Below are 23,688 nucleotides of genomic sequence, written 5' to 3' on the forward strand. Positions count from 1 at the left end.
TTCTCTTGCATTTACAGAAAGTTTGAGAACCAATTACATTATTTTTAAGGGGAGGATAATGAGGATTTAATATGAAAGTTGCAGAGACATGTGAAATTTATAAATGACCACTGCTTTTCCTGTCATAACAGGCAAACATGCCAGCCGTGAAGGAAACTGACCTGCTGTACTTGGGCAGAAACATCATGTCACAGGGAGACACAGTTCTTTGTTTGGATCCATTTCCTATGAGTGCATTTCACATTAGGTCTGTGCATGCCAACCCCCGGGACAACATGGTTGCCCCTTAGTGAACAGCAGGAAAATCAGCTGCTCTTGCGGCTGGCTGCACAGTCCTGATCACCTAGAGAACATAGTTACATCACGATGAGGAAACTAAAGGAAGCAAGCAGAAGAAAGGTCTGGTCGTTCCTCTGAGGGTCTAGGGAGTTAAAAAGGCTGCCTTATGGCTCTGATCGGCCCCTAACCTTGATTAAAAAGGTGAGAAGAAAACCCAAGATGATATTCCAGGGGCTTGGACTATTATGAAGCAGAGACCCCCTGAGTACCTGCAAAGCTCCAATGGTGGGTGACTTCACCATTGTGGCTTCATCGCAGCTCAGGATTTTACAGCACCACCGAGAGGCGTTCCAAACACGATGTGGGTAAGCGCGCTCTCGTGCTGTCCTCGGCAGGAAATGGTGGTTAAACTCGGCCCGCTAAAACCTGCACGGCGCAGGGTTGGTGATTTTTGCTCCCCACAGCAAGTCTTTGGGGGCCAAACCATAAAGCTGACTTGTCATCTCTCTCTGAAGTTTGATATAAGCACTTGCCCCCTCCACACACATATATACATGCAACACACACACACACACGCACACACACACACACGCACGCACACACCCTAACCCTGATGAGCTGACCCATGAATATGCTGTGAGATGTGTGAGGAAGCTTCTCTGGAGCCTTCAGCCCTGGACAAGCTCTGTCTCTGTTTCTCTCAAGGAGGATAATGAAGGGATGAGAGAGTCTTTGGTTTATGAGTTAACAATTGTCTGCCCATTTGGTTTCAGTATCAGGTTTACTAGTTAATACTCATTGCTATGGAGGAAGATATATGTGAGGGCATCGGTATAGTTGAAAGATCACAGTTTCCTCTGTTAGTAAAATCCACTTCTTATGTGTGTCAATATGTGGATAGGATATCACCTGGAGGCATGTCTCCCCCCCTGCTGTGTGAAGCCTCAAGGAGTCCCTAAGGCAAGATGGGACCATAAATCTCTGGTTTAAGATTCCATATTTATATTTTCCAGTTGGAACAATCTCTGGTTTCTAGACCAAGGTATCAGAGACTGAAAGCCTGTTCTCATATGGTGATTTGATTTCTCTCCCCATATATTTCTGGTATTTATTTTTCTTCTAGGAATTTAATGATTCTCATCTTCCCTTTTTATGTATGTGTGTGTGCTCATTTTTTCTACCCTCTTCTCTCCTTTGCTCATAAGAAATGTGTCCTTTTTTTCCCCATTTTAAAATTGAATTATAGTTGATTTACAGTGTTGTGCTAATTTTCTGCTGTACAGCAAAGTGACTCAATTATACACATATATACGTTCTTTTTTTATATTCTTTTCCTCTGTAGTTTATCCCAGGAGATTGGATATAGTTCCCTGTGCTATACATTAGGACCTTGTTTTTATCCATTCTAAATGTAATAGTTTGCGTCTACTAACCACAAACTCCCAGGCCATCCCTCTCCCTCCCCTCCTCCCCCTTGGAGAAATGTGTTCTTCTACACCTTGTCATGTATTCTTTCTTGTGCTTTAGTACTCCTACTATTTTATCAAACGAGGGATTGATCATTACTATTCCTTCCCAAATGCAGGCTAAAATCTTTGGGGGGGGGCGGAGGGTGTTTACAGTGCCTCTCAGCCCACAGAAAAATTACCTGGAAGGCAATTACTCAGATTCCTAGGCCTCATCCTCAGAGATTCTGATTTGTGGGTCTGGACTGGGGCCCAGAAGTTGCATTTCTCACAAGTTCCCGGGTGATGCTGATGCTGCTGGTCTCAGGACCTCAATTAAGAGCTGTACGGCCCTAGAAACCCATCATACAGGACTTTTCTGCTTACTTACTTTCTAATATCTTTCCATTGGAGAGCTGTCAGCCTTGTCATGAAAAACAAGCTGGACCAGTCATCTTGTTGATGGAGGTGGAATTAACATTCTTGTCTTCCAGCTATGTGTAAAATCGAGGAGCAAAGAGCTAATTCAGCCCTTCAAGTACAATTTGATATTTCAGATTCCAAATCTTTTCCAGTTTCAATTCCTTATAGAAGTTTAAAAATAGTTTTGTCTATGGAAAGAGAAAAATATTATAAGTCGCTTTTTTCTTTCCTCCCCACCTCCTTTTTTCCTCCCTCCCTCCCTCCCTCCCTCCCTCCCTTCCTTCCTTCCTTCCTTCCTTCCTCTGAAGGTAAGGGTTTAAATAAATGATATTTCCTGTTTCATTCTTCTGATTACTCTTGTGCCTGCCATTTTTCCGTCGTTCTCCTTCCTGTGTTCCTGGGCAAAGAGTAGCAACTGAGTTGGAAAACATGAAGCCTGTATATTTAACATTTTCTCAAATGTGATAATTGGTGATTTTCCTGAGGCTTGCCACAGAGGCTATTTCAGCATGCAGTTTGTTTTTATATCCCAAAGATTCACCAAAAGGCATAAAAGATTAGAAAACAGAACTCTTTTCGTCTACATTAATGTTTTTCCATAGCAAAATGGGCAGCTTTTTTCGGGTAGGGAGATGGAGGTGATTAATAGTGGAAGAGCAAGAAGGAAAGGAGAAGAGAGTTTTAGAAATAGTATATTCTCCCCAGAAGTCACAGAACATGTACAAATAATGAGAGTTCTGAAAGAAAGACAGACCTGGCTAAGTATGGTGTCGGGAACGTCTGTGATCTCAAGCTATTAAATATTACCCAGCTCTTTCTGGCTGTCATAATTCAAAACCACAGTGACACTGCGGTAGCTGTAAGTGTAATCTTGCTGTTGCCCAAAAGACTATGAAGAAGACAAAAGCTAGGAAAGATCAGAGAGCATATTGGGTTGAGATAAGGAGGTTACCTCATTTTTCTATGGAAGCTTCATGAAATACCCAGTTTGACCTCTGCTCTGGGATAATTAATTTCAGTGATGCGAAATAGGGGAGGAGTGAAAGGTATGGGTTGGGGGTTGGGGGGTGGAAGAGAACGGGAGCCAATGCTCAACATTTCCGGGATCTCCTGTAGCCCATCTAAAAGGACCGGGCAGGGTTGCATTAAACCTGATGGGAAAACTCTGCTTAATACATTAAAGAAACAGCTTGCAGAAACATCTACCTTCCTTCCTTCCTTCCTCCCCCAAACAGTAATGAGTCCAAATTGCTAATAAAACATAAAAACTCAAAGATGTTGTGCATGGGCCATTTTTCTGAGCTGGTTATTTTTTAATGTTAGTTTTCCCACAGCTGTGAGCATGCTGTAACTATCAACTTACCAAATGCCCCAGTTTAAATGAAACTTGAAAGAACGTATTTAGGAACTTTATAAAGAAGGTAGAGGGAAAAAACAGACAAGCAAGCGCTATCAATTTTTTTTTCTTTTGATAAGAAAGAGGAATTTGGGAAGGATATGGTGGGGGGATGGCTTGAACCGATAAAGTCTTAGCAAACCGTGGTTGAAAGAAAAGATAGATTTATTCCTCGCCTTGCAAAGCCAGTATTCAAAGATTGCATTCAACCTGAATGGAGAGCAAGACAGAAGTATGTGATAGAATTTCATGCACGTTACTGTGGACATGATCTAACTTCTGAGGTTAACTTACCCAAGTAGAATTAAGAGGCAGGTCTAAAGCACAAGGAAGAACAAAGAATGTTTCTTACAGCTTAAACATATACAAAATCCCAAGTAAAGGACATTCCACCAGGATGGATCAAATGGTCTGAACTGTCTAAGGAAATGTACTTTGTGCTCTCTTTTTTCATTTCCACCTCTCAAAAAATAGTAAACATTCTTATTTGGAAATGTGTGAACACTGTTACAAGGGGCAGGTTGCCAAAAGTTTAGGTCATAAACGAGAAACGAGTGTGATGAAGATTAGGCGTGCACTTTAGACCCAGAATTAGAAGTTGAGCAGCATCATTCCAGCTGCAAAACACCTTAGGGATATTTAATGTTCTGTGCCCACCCTTTCTAAACGTATATGACTCAATATCCCCTATGAGTAATGTGTCTGGCAGCCATACCACCTTCAGCTAAGCTCTCGTAAGCTGAACAGGGCTGGGCTAGGTCGGTGTTCTTACGGGAGACCATCAAAGAAACCCTGGAGACCTCCAAAGAAACCCTGTCAGCGATGATTCAGTGGGTAGTTCCCTGCCTTGAGTCAGTCCCAAATCACTTTCCTTTCCTGGCATTAACAGGTCCTTTATATCTGCAGGTGCAGCTTTTTCGGGAATCGGTCCAAAGCCTCTTTTTTTGCTTTAAAACATTTGTTTTGTAATTTAAAGTAAAAGGCAGTGTAGGAGTGGCCCAGAGAAAGGGAGGAGGAGAAGGAAGGGAGCGGCAGAAGGTGGAGAGAAGTGATCCATTGCAGGCCAGATCCCATTACAAGAAACTCACAAAGATGCCCCTAATTATTTGACTGTATACTGGGGCCTGGTTGCCATCAATTTTGCTTAGATCGAGTGGGTCACCAGCAACAAGATTTGGAGATCTCCTTTGATGTGGAGAGTGAAACAAGGATTGATGCTCTTGGGATCTTGTAGAAAGTTCTGACTTGCCCCCAGAAGATCCATTCTAGACAAACCCGGATGATTTGCACAGCCACATCTAAAAGTTCTCAGATGTATGCTGTCACTGGGTGGACCTGATCAGTCCCAGGGTGACCACTGAATTGCCAGCCAGAGCCGTCAAGGATACTAGTCCTTAGTGTGTGTTCTTGTAAGCACTTTCCCTGCCCTTCTAGTTGCTTGAAACTACCATCAAGCTGCGTTGTTGGCAGTTAAAATACTACTGTGTTCCTGTCTAGAAGCTGCTGTTTTGAGGATGTTTAAATTCTTAAAGATATAGAATGTTTTGACCTTTTTGGAGTATAAAGCACTTGTTAATATGTAAGAGGAACTGTGGCAATATTTCCTTTCTTCAATGAAATATGCTTAGACTGCTTCTATCCACATTAAACCAAGGATATGAATAAATCTGCCTAAATATTTTCTTTGGGATAGGAATCATTTTCTAAGTAAATCCCATTGGATGATATAAAAAATAATAAAGAAAGAAAAGAAAAAAGATGAAACAGTTAAAAAAAAAACCTTCTCAGTGCTACATAAGAGAAGAATTTGTTCTGTTTATTTGTAAACTTGCAAAATATTTCTAAGTTTGCAAATAAAATAAACATTTTTCTATACAGTTGTTTTTGAAGTCACATCCAGCCTGTCTCCCTAAGATGACAAAGCCCAGGAAACAAAAACAAATATCTGTTCAATGGAGTTGAAATTAGTCCATGTTTATACTTTTATCTGAAGGATGTGTTAGACTTTTAAAACACTACAAGTGGTAAATATTCAATTATTATTAATAGATTTTTCTAAACTTTTGCTTTGCCTTTAAAAAGAAGAAGTTACAGTGAATAAGATAATTAAAGGTTCAAAAACTGCATGTCTGCCTTTTAGTCACATTTAAGTTAATTATATGTCTTCTTGCATAATTTCCCCAGCCTTGAATATTGCATAGTCATATAAAAAATCAAACTTTTTCATAGAATGCTCTACAGTCAGGTTATACCATATTTTAATCTTTATTAAACTCTATTTGTTTCAGAATTCATTGTGAGGGTATGTAAAGAAAATTCATGAAGTTTCCCTTCCTAGGTCTAATGCGTGATCTCACTTTATACTGTTCAGTTTTTATTAAATTTCTTTGCTAACTGAATGCTAAAAGATATATAAGAAAACTAATAAAAAGCATATCACATCTTTTCATTTGTGAAAAAAGATCAACATTCTGCATTACAATATGAGGGGTCACGTCATACATTCCTTTCCATTTTCTGGGTTTTGAAAACATCTCTGGATATGTCAAACTTTATTTATTTTTTAGTAATCATGTTTATTATATATTGTTACTATACAAAATTCTATTGTAATTATGCAAATATGAATGTAGAATTATGGAGGTTTGAAACAATTGCTATAGTCAGTAATACTTATATGTTTTCCCCTAAAGCATGGCTACAAAAGAAAAAATTACTTATTACAATCTTTAATATCATAAGAAAAGGACTAAATGCAAAAATTGGAACAAAAATGTTTACGAAGAGTTAGGTTTTCCTCTAAACAGAGTTTGGGTGAAAACAGGCTTTATTCCAGTTAGAGTAATGGAATGTAGGAAATAACTTACTCTTTCTATATTATTTTTATGATATGATTTCAGTCTGTATTGGAACCACATTCTATTGGTATGCCTCAAGCATTCGAAGGCATTGGGTTTTACTAGTGGCTGAGCGTGTGAAGTTTTTTCCCCAAATTCACAGCAATACTTACATCCAGGGACTCCTGTTACCTCCCTCTTCCAGGGGTCAGGGTCTCCTTTCTTACTGACCTCAGCTGCCCAGGCCTTGCCCTTCCACCCTGCCCTGCTCTGATGTCCCATTTGGTGGGACCCTTCCCAGTGTGTAGCACAAGAAATGCACCAGTTCCACCCACCAGAGATCCTTAGGCCAGAAAGAACACGTCTGACATGAGGCACCAGGAATGCTTTCTTGAAGTAGAAAGCACGTGATTTGAGCCTTAAAGAAGGGATAGAACCATGAGTCCTGGAAAATGTTTCAAGTAGAAGGAACAGTGTGAGCAAAGTCGTAGATGTAGGAAAGATCGGGAGAGACTGTGTTGAGAGAAAGCAAACATGTCCAGTTTGGCTCCAGACAAACCTTATAGAATACATGCTGGTGAATAGTGGCAGATGATTCTAAAAATATAGGATGCAACCAGATAACTGAAGAACAGTTCAGTGAACAAGTGAAAGCTTGTTTTTGAGCAAGGAAATAAAATTATGAAAGCCCCATTCTGATGGCATCCTGGAAAAGAAGAAAAATTAGTGAAAAAAGCGATGAAGTCTGTAGTTAAGAGTATCAAACCGGTGTTAGTTTCTTAGTTTTGATAAATGTGCCAGGGTTAAATAAGATGTGAATATTAGGGAAAGCTCCATGAAGAATGTACGGAACGGCTCTGTATTATCTTTGTGACTCTCCTGAAAATTGGAAATTATTTCAAAATAAAAAGAAACAACAATAAAACACTATGGGACTTTATCTCCAACACAGGACCCTCACATCTGGGCCATCAGGGGATGGTTCTGTTGTGGCTCCTAGAACAGAAGTAAAGCATTTGTTGTTTTGCTGTAAGCTCTGGAAGTCTGTTTCCTGTGTCAAGAATCTTTGTTTCTCTAATTTCACCTGCTCCTGGGGCCTGCTTCTTCCTGTGCCCGCCATAAGGATGTACCTCTCAGCTGGAAGCCAAGGGCGGCTCTGGGGACTCAGGCATCAGATCACGAAGGACTCCCAGCTCCTGGGGGCTTCTTTTCTTGCTTTCTGTATCAGTTGTCCCGCCATCCCCTTCCCTTGATGTCACTCTGAATATTCTTGCTGCATGTGATAGAAAGTAAAACGTTTTTAAGACCAGTTAGCACAGAATTTGAAAAAGGCTTATTTGAGTTCACTGCCTTTTAATAGGTGATTTTAAGTGTACCTCTCCATTAAGACCATGGACCTGAGTTTGGGATTCTAGGGGCTACCGTGTTTCTGTCACTGGAAATATTTTTATAGTCATTAATGCAGATTAAGAGAAGCTGATAGTTTATCCAAACATAATATAAACGTATTTCATCCACGAATACTTGTACCCAGAGTAGCTTATATGAGGTAATTGTCCAAAGTTTGTTTTTAATTCTGCCTATTTCCCATGTGCCATCTCAAAAGCATGAGAGGACATATCTATACAAGTCAAGACAACAGGAGTTTGCTAATTCAGAAAGATACAGGTGTGTGCATATTTATATGGTGTGCATGTATGTTTTCCATCAGTCTATAACAGCCTGCTTTGTTGATGAAGTTATAATTACATTTCCTACAACAAACTCTTATCCCAAAATGTGTACTAGTTTGCTTGAGTTATTTAGTGACATTTATTGCAAAATGAATACAGACACTTCCTATTTAGAAATATGTTTCCTGCTTTCCATGATCTCTTCTCAAAAAGCGGAGGCTCTCTTACAACTAGCTTTAGCATAAGCATAGTTTGGGTACCTTAGATGTCGCTAGTTTCAACTAGAAGAGAGCAATCCTAATTTTGCAGATTGTCAAGAGACAAGAGACTTTCGGTCTTCTTCCCTGTCTCCAATACTTCTTCTTAAATTCTGGTAACACTTGGGTTACTCAGTTGCCAGTCTACATGTGAGGGTTCAAACCAGATAATGAAGCCAAGAAAGAAGAATTGAGCCTTTCAGTTCTTGTTTTGTTTAGCAGCTACCCCAAAGGAAAAGCAACAAGGTGTAGTGGATTAGAGTGGGAATACATCAATCAAGTGCCTGGGTTTGGGACTTGTCTCTGCCACGTGCCAGCTGTGGGATCTTGGGCAAGTTACTTTACCTCTCTGAACTTTATTCATCTGTAAAAGAGGGATGAGAATTGAAGCAAGCGTTTATTTAGTGAGAAATTGCAGATTCGCTTTTAGCACATTGCTTGGCATGTAGTAAGGATTTACTGATTAGTTTTTATGTTTATAATAATTATTATTACACTTCCCTATTCTTTTCTACCTCCAAAGTTCAACCATGTACCTCATGCCACTGAAGTGTACATTTAAAAAAGGTTAAAATGGTAAATTTTATGTTATGTCTGTTTTACCACAATTAAAAAAAAACCCAACATAATGAATGGGAAAAAACAAGAGTTCCGACCACCCCAGCTAACCAAATACAAAAATCACTTTTCAAAATTAAAAAACATACATCCAGGAGGCCAGACAAGTTATATTATGGAATTATATTATGAAAAATTAATAGTTTTCCAGAAAAATTATATTATGGAAAAAACACCACACTTAGAGGTCCTGGGATCTAGTTAGTAACTGTGCTCTTGGTCTAGTCCTTATACCTTTCTGACCTCAGCTTTCTCCTTGGGAAAAGTTCTAGGATGATTAAATGAGGTAACAATTACTTTGTAACATATAAATTGGCATGATTGTGGCCAGAGTCCCTGTTGCTTTTCATCCACTTCTAAGAACAGAGCCAGGATGTTGTACAGAACTGCAGGAAAAGTGTCCTGTTCATAATGCATTTATTGGTTACAAAAACATCAGGGCATTTAATAATGCGCTATGAAATAGGCCCTGACAAATTCTGATTGACAGAGACTGTCCGTCTTGACTCAGTTAAGGGGAAATGCCCTGGGCCCCAGCTGTTGGATCAGTGGGCCATTTCCAATGCCCCTCAGCTGACATCTTGTTCAGAGCACAGCCTCCCCTCGCAAGAGCCCAAAGCCAAGAACGAATTAAGGAAGATCACACAATGAGACTGTCTCTCCACAACTCAGAGATACCAGGCCTCTCGCCCAGGGTGTAGTAGAAAGAGCTCTGAAATAGGCACAGGGGCCTGGGGTGATTTTGAGCTTATGACCCTTTTCTGTACTTCACTTTTCTCACCTGCAAAATGAGGAAAGTTGGTCTTTAGAATCTTCATGGTCTAACACCTTATGAGGTTGTGTTAACAATACTTTGACAATTTTAGGATATTTCCCTGCTTTTCTCCCACATTTAAACATTGTAGCCCTTAGACTCACAGACACCTTGGCTTCCTGCATCCCAAGACCCCCCCACCCCCCATCCTTCCCCTCCATTGCCCTTTCTAAGTCAATATAGGCCATCTGCAGAGGAGGGACAGATTTATTTAAACCCAATGCCACTACTGTTTAGGAAAATTTGGATTTACCTGGAACAACATAAGGATTTTCATAAAAACATCCACAATTTAACTTTCCAATTTTAAGATGTATTATTTGGTTTTTGAAATTTGGGGTGGTAAATTTCTCAAGTGTCTCCATTTTTTAAAACAATCCAGGGCCTCCAGGTCTAATAGAATGAATAGTATCACACATAGCAAAGGACCTCCCCATTTTAAAACGTGTCCCAGGATATTTGTTTTCTTTAGAGAACATCTGCTGGAAAGCAGCCTCTTACAACCTGTTGGGCAGCCCGCATTCCCAAACTGACCTGGGACCATCTCCAAGTGAGAAATGTCTTAGAGGTTTTAAAATCACATACAGTAAAGTTTGTTGTTTCAAAACACGTTTTAGGATTTTCTTTTTAATCTTGTTCCCTAGCTTTTGAGGCAAAAGACGTTCTCCATCTAAAGCTCATGGATAATTTCAATTTTATCATTTCTGCTAAATCTCAAAAATGGTAATGGGTAAAGCAGAAGCCTCTGTTGACAGGAAGTTTATCTCTTGCTAATAAAAACTACACATATTTATCTGAGTGTTAGAGCCATGTTTTAACTCATTCAAGAACAGTGAATTGTAAAGGGGAAAGTACCCAGGCAGAGGGTATCGAAAAGCTTTGGCCCCATGTAGAATTGTTTTAAAGCTCCTTATCTTTTGTTGCTGGCAAATAAAATCTTCAAATTCTCTGCATTAGAGTAATTTCTTTCTTGATATTTACAAGCCTGGGGAGAAGGGGTAGAGTGCTTGCAGGAAGGTGATAGGGCAAAGGAAGCTGATTCCCTCAGTCAGCTGACTCTGTTGCCTTTTCATCTTTTCCTAGGCAGAGCGCAGCCACAGGAGGGACTGGATAGATGATTCTCAGTAAATTTGTACTCCTTGGTCATCTGAAGTGACTATTGTACTTATACTGACTTCAGGGCTCTCCCCTGCCTCCTTCCTGGATTTTACTCCTACCTCACTAACTGATCCTCCTCTTTCTGTAAGAGCGGCCTGCATGACTCAGTTCTGAGACTTACACAGTCTGTGGCTTTCGAGATAATGCATTGGAATTGATGCCTGATGGATGTCTTCAGCCCTAACTGCCCTGCTGAGCTCAGATGTTCCTACCCCTCTGCCTTCCTGATTTTTCCATCTGTATGTCACTAGACATCTCAGATTTAACTTGTCCAGAGCAAAAGTCTCCCCCCTCTGCAAGTCATCTACAATACCAGTCTTCTTCATCAAGGTCATCAAGGTCAATAGCAACAGCATTTACCCACTTGATCGGGTCAAAAATGTGGAGTCCTCCTTGCCTCCTCTTCCTTGCTCCTGTGGCCACACAGGTGCTGCTGGCTTCACCTCGGTCTCTCCTGGCTCTGCGGTCTTCTCACCCACGTGTTCTGCTACCAGCCTAGCGCAAGTCCCCATCGCCACTCCTCCAGACTATTGCGAAATCTCTCAACCGTTCCCCAAACTTGAATTCTTACCTTCTGACGGTCCATTTTCCATACAGCAATTAATGCAACTTCTTAAAAATACAAATTGGATTATGGCAGTCCCTTCTGTAGACTTACCAATGGCTTCTCTCTGCCTTAAAATAAAATAGAAACTTTTTGCTATGGTCTGCAAGACCCCTACCTACCTCTCCCAGGTTCTCTCCTTCCACTCTCCTTCTCTTTCCCTGGTGGCCTTCTTTCTTTCCCTGCAGGGAACACATACAGTCCTTTCCCGTCTTAGCACATCAATCCAGTTTGTTCTCGCTGCACACTTTCTCTCCCATATCTATACCTACACCTCTGTATGTCCTTATTTGATTCTCAGGTAAAGTGTCATCTTTTTGGAGCAGACTTCCCCGAACACTTTATCTGAAAGACTTCACCACACCCAGTATCCCATCTCATCACCAGGTTTTATTTACTTTGTAGGAGTTCACACTATCTGTAGTTTATCATCTCTTTCCATCCATTAGAATGCTGTCTCCCTGAAGTCTGAGACCTTGTTGGTTTTGCTTTCTGCTGTGTCTCTGAAACCTAGAACCTAAGACTCAGCAGCATCCTTCTCCCGATACACTTCCCTCCCATTTTCTGTACTGGTGCCTCCAGTACCATCCTAAGACCTTATGGCTTTGCATTTCCTTGAGTTCTCAGTATATACCATGCTACAAATTTGCCTTTATCAGCTAAAATCTTTTGTGAGATGACTTGAAACCAGTTAAGAACAAAAGGGCATCAAGAAATGTAGACAGAGATATTGAAAGAGGAGACGAGAGAGAAACAAAAGGATCTCAATTTTGCTGAGGTTTGGCCAGGCCAAGAGATATCCGGTAACACCAAATAGCCTTTGTTAAAATAACAGAAACTTTTGACAAATTAAAATGAAGCTGCCCCAGACTGAGTTATGGGGCCTTCCAGGCTCAAAACCATCTAACCTTGCAAAATTGTGCTACCCTATGCAACCTTGCATCGAGGATACTGTTTCAGTTTGAAATAAGGTGCACATGCGCTGTCACACACAAAGGCATCTCAGATTTGAGACAGGGAAGACCCTGGGTTGGACTATGAGAAATCAACAAGAAGGATTTTTTTTTCCCCAAATGGAAAGCGCAGTTTGCTGGCAATTATAGAGTATTCATTTCTGAAAGCATCCAGAACTTTAAAGAAGATGGCTACTCCCAAACTATTTCATTCAAAGATGAGAGTCATTAATAACGATCAGTATCTCTTCATTCCCCAACTCTTGGAAGCCTTCCTCTTTTGTCAACAGGAAGCTCCTCTGAGTAAATGGATGTAAAAAGCTTCAACAAGTGTCAGAATGAAAGGGGTAGGATGGCCCCTGACTAGAAGGGTAGTAAGTGACCAAAGAAATGCTTGAGAGACCTCTTTGCTTTTGGCATAGCCATCATTATTTTTGATGTTCACTGCCCTTTATCTCTTAGAGCATTGCTACCTCTGTTGCAGCATTATTTCCCAGACATTTGGCACCTCCCAAGGTTTTTCCTTTTGTCTGTCCCCTGCTTGGGTGTGTGGTGTCTATCTCAATAGCTGTTTCAATGGTGCTGTGACCATATTAATAGGACAGAGAGTTGGTCCAAAAGAAATTACAAGGACCATCATTGTAATTCAGACACTTAATTCCCACTTAGCAGTAGATGCAGCCCTTGATGACTCACAGGTCATAATCCTCATTCCCCTTTATCGGTCACTCTTGTTTTTGGGTCTGTGGATGGACTGGCACTTTTTGAGGTTAAAAATAAAAGACTTCTGAAAAACGTTGTTAAGGTCCTTTGGAGAAAGAAAAGAACCCCAGAGAAGGGGACCCTGTGCAGAAATCTGTAGCATTCTGTTGTATACCGAACCAGGACCACTGTTGGATGTTCAATTAAAGTTCTAGAAGATAACCAAGTTATGCCAAAGTTGTGGTGGGCTGGCACCGTGCAATACACTCGTCAGTTACCACTAATATTTCCTTCCCCTCCCCAAGGTACCCTCCCTGTGATTGTCATTAGGAGACTGGGAATATTGCAAAGTAAACATCTGGAAGCATTGATAGTAAACATAGGAGAGAAATGCCTTGCTACACCAGCCACAGGTCAGGAAACCCTAATCTTATCGGGGGTCCTGGAGACCATAATTCCATAGACTGTTTAGATGGCGTTATGTTACTGTGAACACGTATGTTTTGTTTCCATCCTTTTTAGGCATCCTGTTTCGGGAAAGCTGGTTTTTAAAGACTTGATCATTTTAGGGTAGATTATTCTGCTTTTTACCTTAAAAAAAAAAAAGATGAAAGAAAATCACAGCTCCTTTAGAGCCTGAACAGCAGGGAAAATACACAGGTATTTCTGTTGGTTTTCTTTTATTTAGTTAGTTTCTTTGCTTGTACTATTTCAGGGACTGAGGATGACCACTTAGAATTCAGTCTTCTTCAAGTGTGGTCTATGGATCAGTAGCATCAAAATCTGGGGCGTTTTGCTTAAAAATACATATACTTAGGCCCCACCTTGGCTGTTGGAATCTTTGAGGCAGCACCTGGGAATCTACATTTTAATCTGGTCTCGGGTACACCAAATCTGAAAACCAGTGAACTAGAAAAACACCCCGGTCTGCTGGTTGGTTATAGTACCTGGCTGGGGGTTAGCCTTCAAAGCATTGAGATTCATCTGTGCATGCCTGCTTTTCTTTCCCTGTAAAAGGGGCATAGCTTAAGTTTAATACAAAGAGAGCATGCTTTTTTCTTGGGGACTTTTAACCTGGGGTCCATGGTTAAAAGGAGGGTTCCCAGTTTTTATGAGATTCTCAAGGAGGATCGTTGCTCCAGAAAAGCATGTTCCAACACCAACTTAAAAGCATACTTTCCAGTTTGGGTGGGAACATTGGGAACTCAGATTGGCCCAGATAGTGCTTGAGTTTCTCATTCTTTCCTATTTCTATTAATGTCAGAGGAATTCTAAAGCTATGGAGAATGAGAAATTTAGAATCTTTTACCTCCAAAGCTAAAGACCCCTTGGACATCATAGCATCTACTTTTTCTCTCAGAGGAATGGAGAGGACAAGACTAAGTTATTTATGAATCGTACAGCGCTACATGTCTAGAAAGACAGGAACACATAGCTGTGCATATGAAAGTGTCACTATGATTGTCGTCTTAAAGGTCTAGATCTGAATTTCAGCATAAGGCAGGATTAACTGCACCTTTCTCTCTGGGATTTCTGGTGTAAATACAGACACCAGAGTCATGTACAAGCCTGAGAGGGAAAGTAGAATGTGGAAGCGGGTTTGGAAACCAAAATATTATGTCAGCAGTTTTCTCTTTCATTTATTCTCTCTTATCAAAACCAACTTTTTAACTCAGGGGCTCTGTTAATAAAAACATAGATAATTTCATTTGGAAGACCCCAGAGCTTCATGTTTGGGGTTAAAAAAAAATTCCTCTCATCCCCTCCAGGGAAAAGTGTTGGAGGGCTCATTCTTCTCTCAGAACCCTCTGAATAAATCAGTGCTGGTGAACTCTCCTCAGAGTAAGGGGAGGTCAGTTATTAAATACACACAGAACCTATAGCTGGAATCTCTGTGAAAAGAAAAACAACCACAAGTACAATTTCCAAGTTTAAGCCTTCCTTTTTATTTCTAGTACCCTCAAAACCTCTTCAAATTCATTCTTACTTTTGCATTTGTTTTTTTCATTTTAAAATGTTTAACAATGAAAACAGCTAACAAGAGTATACTCTCAGGGCTATTATCCAAACAAGTTAAGTCATCTTTTTCAGAAAGCCTTTTTGTGCAACTGCAAAGTATTTGGGGGTCACTATTTACAAAGAAGACACCCAGTGTTTTAATTAAAATTATGCAAAGGGGTAGCATCCCAGATAGGAATTCTCAGCAAATGATGGTCAGGTTCCGGTAGGCCCATGTTTTCCTCCCCGTGAAACGAGGAGACCCAGCAAGAAAGAAGGAGCCTCGGAAGCCAGCAGCGTGAGGGCTCTAGGAGAGCGATAGGTACGAACTTTGCAGTGTTGGCTCAGGATGTGGGCCCTGATGAGATTTCAGGGTGTGACGAGGAGGTGGTGAAGACCAGGTGAGGGGTGTGAGGCAGGCAGCACCATCCAGTTACCTGAGAGAGGGGAACTCCGTTTCTTACTTTTTGTTTGTTTGTTTTGTTTTGTTTTTTGCGGTACGCGGGCCTCTCCCCGCTGTGGCCTCCCCTGTTGCGGAGCAGAGGATCCAGACAGACATATATATATAGTCAGCTATTGTACGTATATGTAAATGTATGTGTATATATGTATGTTCATATATATGTATGTCTACATATGTGTATATATATATGTGGCAATGAGACATACAATAGCTACAAAACAAGGAAAAGTATCAATTTCTGCAAATTTTAACAGAGAGGATAGACAAGGCCATAATTTTGATGTTTCACACAAGCAACAATTACAGTGGGGAAAATAGAATGGCAAGCTAAAAGACATGGAATTGAGAAGAAGGAAAGATTGACGGAAGTGATGCTTCCGAGGAAAAGTCCAGTCCGTTGCAGGCATCACCCACTTCTCCCCAGCTGGCCGGGTAGACCCAGAGCCTCTCCTGATATCATTTGCCTAGCCCTGCTGGTGCTCATGAAGTACACAGAGAGCAGTAAGTCTTCACCACCCAGGGCCTGGACCAAGGAGGCAAGTGGGGCACCCACTCTCAAGGTTGTGCAGTTGCTGCCCTGCCCTTGAACGCCCCCAGGAGTGCATGCCTCCTTAAATTTTGCACCCTACGCATCTCGTCTGCTTCACCCTAGAGGAGGCCAGTCACCACACTTTGTCTACAGGGACAATGGGACTTTGGTAGATAACCTCTCCTAACCAAGGTTATCTACTGAGCCTGCGGTAGAGGCCTCTTTCTCCCACACCGTCAGGCGCCCACCTCTCCTGAGCAGAGCAGGATTATTCCCCAGACGGTCCTGTTCAGCCATGTCCTGGCTCCGCTCAAGACCAGAACATGAATTCAGTGCAGTCTGGCAACACCATTAGCCTCTGATCCTGTTTATAATTCTACCCACAGACATTTGAACCTCCTGTCCTCCACCATTTTCATTGTGTTCTTCCTGTAGTCCTAACCTTGAGTTGTAGGAACTGCTGGTTAGAACAGACACCACACAAGCATTTTACAATATATGTAAATTAGACCCTCACGCTGTCTTAAACTTAAACAGTGATGTATGTCAATCACTTCTCAGTAAGAAAATAAAACAGGAAAAAAAGAAAAAAAAAAAAAAGAACTGACGCCACCATTCTTTAGGGATGAGTAAGTCTCAGTGGCAATTTCCCTTTCCTTAGGGTGACCCGACAACCATATGAGAAGCACCCCAACCAATAGGAGAATGCCAGTTCCTCTCACCTAGAGTTTCAATTCCCCTGGATACTTCATATAAGAAATTGGCGGAAATAGTCTAATGTCAGCTGCTCTGATAATAAAAACCTCAGGGTGCTCACACTGGCATCACTGCCACGTGGATTTGGGGAAAGGGAAGCAAGAGGAATCTAAGGCCCCCAGAGCAGAAGTGACATAGTGCAGGGATGGACAAGGCCAACCAATACATTTTCTGGTATTTATTATTATTATTATTCCAGGCATTCTAGAAGCTCCAGATCTTAAGGAAGCCACAGAAGAGGTGTAAGAATGGAAAAGGGGAAAAGGACTTTTAGGAGGGAACATATTCAGGGAAGACCGAGCAGCCTGTGCTGCCATCACTCAGTTCGGTCACATTTCTTGAAGACCTACTGTATGTGAGTCAGGTGCTTGCTAAGAGCTAGGGGAACTGAGGTGGATCAGCCCATCCTCTGCCCTGAAGAAGCTAACGACTCCCAAGGAAGACAGGCATGGGATGGGTACTTTCCATAAGTGGCTTATTGCTGCGGTAGAATCTGATCCAGGAGCCCAGAGAAAGGGACACTTCTACCCCAGCCTGGGAGTCCAGCAAGGTGTTCACGGGAAAGGTAATGCCTGAACCGAGGCGTTTATTCATTCATTCACTCATTCATTTATCCAACAAATATCCGTTGAGCGTCAACTGCTTTTCAGATAACTGTGGTGCGTTCGAGTGATACAACGACATTCACATTTTACAGATGGAGAAGTTAGGGGGAAAAATACACTGTGAGTAGGCAGAATTGATGATAATATTTTAGGGCTGATCGAAGGTCTCTCATAACCTCCCAGTACCTACCCCCAAGGCTTCCCGATGCCTCCATCATTAGAAATTCATTCCTTTGTCTGTCACATTCAACATCGCCACTTCAGAATGGCAAAAATAGGTTTGGACACAAGGAAGGCCAGCAAGTTGCCTGAGGGTACTTGGAGCCAGAGCTGGGATGTAGGAATTACAGTAGGTATGAGACAGAAGTAACCAATGGCTGACCACTCTCTCGCTTTCTCCCTGGGAGTGCCAGGAGCTGACGCTAGCAGACCTAGCCATCCAAACCAGCGAATCCTGCTTGCACACAGTTTAGGAAGCATGCTGCCTGCACAGGTTGACCTAGGCAGCCCCTCAGCCTCTGTCCACTGTGAAAACACGGGACACCCAAGTTGAAGGGAACGCTGAATGACACCATGTGGGTATGCAGTGGTCTGTGACCGGAAGGTTCGCTGGAAGCAATTTGCAAAGGAGGCCTTAGAAAACCACCTGGATGGTTATTATAAATTAAAAAAGGAAGAGATGCCACTTTTTTTCTGAATAATTTTTAATACTAGGTTTATGGCTGGGTACATGTGATAGTCATTAGAGCTTATTTAACTCTGAAATTATCTGGCCCCTCAAATTCCACTGGGACTGTAGGAATCGTGGGTTAAATTTTAAAAACAATGTCTGAAAGAAGACGATATGCTTTTCCTTGAGGAAAATAAATTCAGACTTAAAAGAAAAAAAAAATCAGCTCTGTCTAGGAAGGATCGTTATCATTTCTTATATTTGCTGTGTGTTTCCGTAATGTGTTGGAGCTAAGAAATTCACCCAGGCACACAAAATTTACTTTAGTTGGCTATTGTGCTCTTCAGTCCTGCAGTCCAAGTTGTGCTTTTCGAGTGGGTTGTTTTGGAGATAGTCCAAATCCGTTCTGAACTCTGAGCTCAGATCTCAGAGGTTTTCACTTCTTGGGAGCCGAACATTTCATCAGGAGTTGCGAGTATGTGAGTTACACCGAACAGCTGCGCGGTACCCACCACCCTCTCCCCAAGGAGGACACGTTCTGAAAGGAGGGTGTCGTAAGCATTCCTGAGCAAGCCAGCTAATCTGGAGGCCTAGCCTGTTGGCCAGGGGCTACTTCTAAGAAGGCTCCCGCTGGAATTACAGCATCTTAAAACCCTAATCCTCAAAGCCCCCCTTCTTCAGAAGAGCAACTAGAACATGGAGGGGGCTAGCGGGGAGAGACGACGAGAGGGCCAAATGGGTGAAAAAGGAAGCTCTTGAGTCGGAGGGGAATTTCCTTTTGGGAACAGGATATTCTCTATCATTAGCTGCTCACAGGAAGGGAAATAGGAAAGCAGGCTTTCTTTTCAGGTGGGGAGAAGCCCATCAGCCAGTGAGAATGCCTGATTTGGAATGGCGGGGAAGGGGAGGTTCAGAAGGCAAGTGCAAATATAGTACTCAGACCCCTTTGAACTCTGAATTCTGACTCCGGCCAGTGCTCCAAAGAAGTTTTATTAGAGTGTCAGTGTGTCCTGCACATTGTTGGCCCAGTGGCATCATCATCTCATCATCATCAGGTACAGGGCCCTCGGAGTTTGGCTAGAAGCACTGAACCCATTGGTCACGTCACCCCCTGATCAGAGGCACCCTCGCTGCCTTGGAACCTTTGGCCTCTTCCTCCTCCCAGCAGGAGCAAAGATGCTGGTGTGTCTCGTGAGAGGTCTGTGCCTGGCTTTGGCCAAAACTGCCACCTTCTTTGTTACTTTCCAAGGAAGGCACAAGAAAGGTACCTTTATGTAATCTTTACCTACAGCACAGGGCCCCTTTTACTTACTTCAGTAAAAAAAAAAAGAGAAAACAAAAAGCACCATCTAGCAGCTTAACCCAGTCCCTGGGACAGGGTGTAAGAAAAAATCCCATCGAGAGCATTTTCCCCTTGTGGTTACAGGAAGGTGTCAATTTGGAAAGCGGCACCACATATCCATTTTGATGTCTAAAATAATAACATTTAAATATGAAAAGGCAAGCTGTAGGGAGTGGAGAAGGGAAAGTGAAAATCCTCAGTATATTAACCAACGTGGTCGATGGCTCTTATAAAAAGGAGAAAGTCATTTATATAAAATCTTATCATCCTGCCTTGAAGTGGAAAGGGTGGTAGAAGCGATTGGAGATTTTGTTTTATTTATTCCCTGCATCAGAAGAAAAATCAATAGCTGCTTGGCGAGTCAGACGTAAGTGAGTTATACAGGCCACTGACATGGTGGACCAAACTTTATAACAACCACATTTGCTGCTGTCAGGCCACAGGCTTCAGTGGCGCCAGCTGTAATTACGGCTGATCACCTCTAATTCAGAGCTGCCTGCCTTGATAAAGGTGTCACTGGAGCAACTGTGGCATCAGCGTCAATTGGGGATTTCATGCTCCAGGGCAGACTGCTGGAGAAAGCTCTTCGCCACCCCAGCCTCCAGGGTCGGGAGACTGTTGGGCAAAACTTGCTTTTTAACTCTTCACTCTGAGTTTGGTGATAGTCCCTAAAGCTCTGATTGAAATTCCAAGGGACTCAGATGAACAGCCCTGTCCCCTGGCAGCAGATATCTTTAAGAAGCTACGAGATTTCTCTGAAAGCAGAGTTTAGAAGTTGGGATCTTTTCTGCTTGGCCACATGCGAAGAGACCAACATTTGTATCACCTGGTCAACTCACTGATCACAGAAAGCGACGAGAGGCAATAGATGATTATTTTTGAAAAAAAAATAAATTGCAACCCCATGCCTTTCTTCTGCTTTTGGTGGCATTTAAAAAAAAATTCTAGCGAACTTCCCATTTTTTAAAATTACTTTTTCTTTTCTTTCTGAAGGAGACATTAAGGGTGAGGGGACGAGAAAACGGAGAGAAGAAAGAGTTAAAAAGCTGTGCTAACAAAGCGGCGGGCGAAGTGTCTGGACAGTTCTAGGTAAAGTCCTGAGCAGGAGAGGTGTGAAGTGAGGGGTAGAATTCCGCCATTTAAAGGGCTTCACTGTCATTTGTGAAGGATAATGTTTGACTCCCCCGCACAACCACCCCAGGCTGTTTTTCCTCCCTCTGTCATTACAAAAGAGACACACACGCTGCCCTCCCTGTATCCTCACAGACGGCCCCACCCACACCAGTGCTCCCCCAGCCAGTGGGGGGGACCCATAGCTTGTCTTCATTTTGAGGGTGAACGTATTCTAACTCCCTCTTCTTCGAATGACTCACCTGAGAGTGGAGTGCTAATCTCAGGAAGACGAGGTCTGTGTTTTGCAACGAGGGTCCTTTTCCCTTCTGCACATAAAAGCGACCAGCAGCGTGGGCCAAGCGAGCAGGGACTGTGATTCCCCCTTCTGGATGGCTCCACACGCAGGCGAGTGTTTGGCCCAGAGTGGGTTTGCCCTTGCTGACAGGGAGGTCAGATGCGACAGATCTCTGGAGGGCTGGTGGTTGGCACTGAGCAACAGAAAGTCCCATCCAGCTCCAGGAAAAGAAAGGGCTGTGGGTCATGGAAACGTGTCACCTGGTTCTGAAGAAAGCCTGCGCTGGTGGCCTGTCCTGGTTTTTCCTGCTTATCCTTCCAACCTGCTCTTCCACCTCTTCGTCTCCACCTCTGCCTGTGTCTCCACTGTTATTTCCCTTTCACCAAATTCAGGGACTTTCTTCTTTTTTTTTTTTAACCAGCATTAAAAAAAAAAAAAAAAAAGAAAATTGGAACCAGTGGACCCCTGCCCGTAGAACTCCGGGTCCCCCTCTGAGTCCCAGGCAGCTGCTGGGCCATCCCCAGGCGGTACTGTTTCCCGGCTCTGTTTACTCGTTTCTAAGGGCAATTGCACCACTAAGGCTCCCTGAGTCTGGAACTCGGCCTGGGGCTGTTTTGGTTACATTGAAGTTTCTGCTTCAGTTCTGCCAGATTTAAATGGTGACTTCACCAGCACTGAGCTAAAAAGGAGAAGGGGGAGGAGGGCGAGCCCAGGAGAAAGAGAGCGAGCAAGCCGGAGGGAGAGAGCCAGAGCTGGGCGCAAGAGAAGGGCCAGCACATTACATCATCGCTTGGCCTGGAATCAAGTGGGAAGGATGTGACTCACTCAGGCTAGTTAAGCCTTGGCTCAAATTCTACACACACTCATTCCAGAGCTCTCATGTTCTGCACCTCAGGAGGGAATTCAGCCTCAGTGATGTCCATGAGGTTTGTTTTTAATTTTATTTTCTTTTTTCCGATTTTATAGATTTTTTTTTTTTGGCCCCTACCGCCTTCTTTTCTTGAGTCTTCGTCGTCGTCCTCCTCCTCTGTCTCTCCCCCTTCTCCCCTTTCTGCCCGTCTTTGTTTCTCCTCTTCTTCCTTCTCCTCTTTCCCCAGCCCCTCCGCTCCTCTTCTGGTCCCGAAGAGGCATTTCTTTTCACTTGGATCAGAGTTTTTGTTCTAGTACAGCGACCTGAATGAGTTGAACCGAGGCTGGGTTGGGCACACACACACACAAAAGCAGCGCGAGCCCGAGGGATTGGAGCATAAGGGGCCACAAATAAAAAGCGAAGCGAGAAAGCAAACTCGGGCGAAGTTTCTTTGCTGCGGTGTCGATCCTAATCGGAGGAGACAGGGAGAGAGTTAAAATGCAGGAACCAATCGCTTGAATGGTGATGTAATGCAAGAACCGCAGGGTAGTTAAGTAATGTGAGAGCAAGGGGGTCAGGGTTGCAAAGCATTTACCTGCTCTCAAGGGGTTTTCAGTTTATTATCAATTGCAGTGACTGTAACTGGCTTCAGACTGCAATCTCTAATTATTCACAGACGCCCCTTTTTTATCTTTTATTATTAAAAGTAAAACTATATTATGGTATTTTAAAAAAACATGATATTATCACAGCTGTGTATTATTTTCCACGAGGATTCTCTCTCTTTCTCTTCTTAAATGGCTCAAAACGGTTGTCTTTTCATAAAAGGTCGAAGTGAAGTGACAGTGGGAGCGGGGGTGACTTTTTGGGTGTAACTGGTGAATTGCAAATGCCTGGAAAACCCTTTGGTTTGTCATGCTAAATAGGAAGAGTTGTACTATTGCATTTATTATTAAGAATATACTGTCGGTTTTTAAAGTAATAGATGATGATCCCCAAAAGCAGCTACAGCCTTTCACCTATTATTTCAGTTAATGCTAACAGCGGTTAATTTTAACTTCCTGCTCTTTCACGTGACAATTAACTTAATCCCGTGCTAACTTTCAAACCTGTATGTTCTTGAATTATTTTTGAGATGAGATTCTCTAGTTGTGGGAGAGATGATGAAAACTTCTGGATTGATTGGTTGAGAAACAGCTAGTTAATATTTGTGAGTAAGGAATTAACATGAAATAAATGGAGAGAGGGACAGTCGATGGTGTTCTTAATGTTCTAACGATCCAGGGTACCCAGAGAGAGAGAGACTTATACGTTTTGAAAATTATGACCACACTTCTGTGCGTTTCATAAAATATATTTAGTGCTATGATGCTCTGCCTGTGCTGAATGCTTTCTGAAACCATCCAGCATTATTAGATAGTTCTCAGCCGAAGCCCTCCGCAACTAGAGAGCCAGCCCAGTGAGAGAGTAAGCCCCGACTCTTGGCTGCTCTAAAACTTCTCTGGCTCAGTCTTGACCATCATACAGCTGGTGCATATTGAGGCATGGGGCACGTACCAGAAAGGTGTTTATGTTTATTTATTTCATGCCTGTTTTGGATATAATTAATCATGACTTTTTATGGATCTTCTCCCCTCTCGCCTTTTTTGGGCAGAGATGGAAGGGGGAGATGATTTTTGGAAGAAACGGCATGATGTGGTGGAGGTCAGGAGGCCTGAGTGCTAATCCTGGTGAACCTTGAGCGAGTCCCTTAAAGCATCTGGGCTTCATTTCAGAATGAGGGAGCAGACAAGGTGGGTGACAAGCCCCTCCTCCCCACGTGGAACCAATCTCAGGTGATCTCTGAAGTCCCTTCCAGCTCTAAAGTTCGGTGTCTGTGTCCGTGTTCTGTTAAACGGTATTTGACAT

At 42.5% G+C, this 23,688-nt stretch overlaps 1 protein-coding gene and 1 pseudogene across 3 annotated transcripts in view; one reads left to right on the top strand and one right to left on the bottom strand.

The window, feature by feature from the left end:
• Window positions 1–11,412, bottom strand: part of LOC309966262 (small ribosomal subunit protein uS5-like) — a 58,558-nt pseudogene extending 47,146 nt beyond the window's left edge. The window contains exon 1 of the transcript in view: window positions 11,265–11,412. The product of the transcript in view is annotated as a small ribosomal subunit protein uS5-like (transcript). The remainder of the gene's footprint in view (window positions 1–11,264) is intronic.
• Window positions 1–23,688, top strand: part of CREB5 (cAMP responsive element binding protein 5) — a gene marked incomplete at its 3' end in the record, with an annotated part of 332,872 nt that overhangs the window by 179,465 nt on the left and 129,719 nt on the right. The window contains exon 1 of one of the 2 annotated variants that reach the window (XM_082846273.1): window positions 21,629–21,856. The exons of the other annotated variant lie outside the window; for it this stretch is intronic. Within the exon in view, the coding sequence (XP_082702399.1) occupies window positions 21,810–21,856 (47 nt within the window). The 5' untranslated portion in view covers window positions 21,629–21,809. Of the gene's footprint in view, window positions 1–21,628; window positions 21,857–23,688 lie in introns of those variants that run through there. 2 annotated transcript variants of the gene reach the window in all.

The sequence above is a fragment of the Leucopleurus acutus genome, assembly GCF_964270905.1.
Source record: "Leucopleurus acutus genome assembly, chromosome: 9".
NCBI classification, from domain to species: domain Eukaryota; kingdom Metazoa; phylum Chordata; class Mammalia; order Artiodactyla; family Delphinidae; genus Leucopleurus; species Leucopleurus acutus.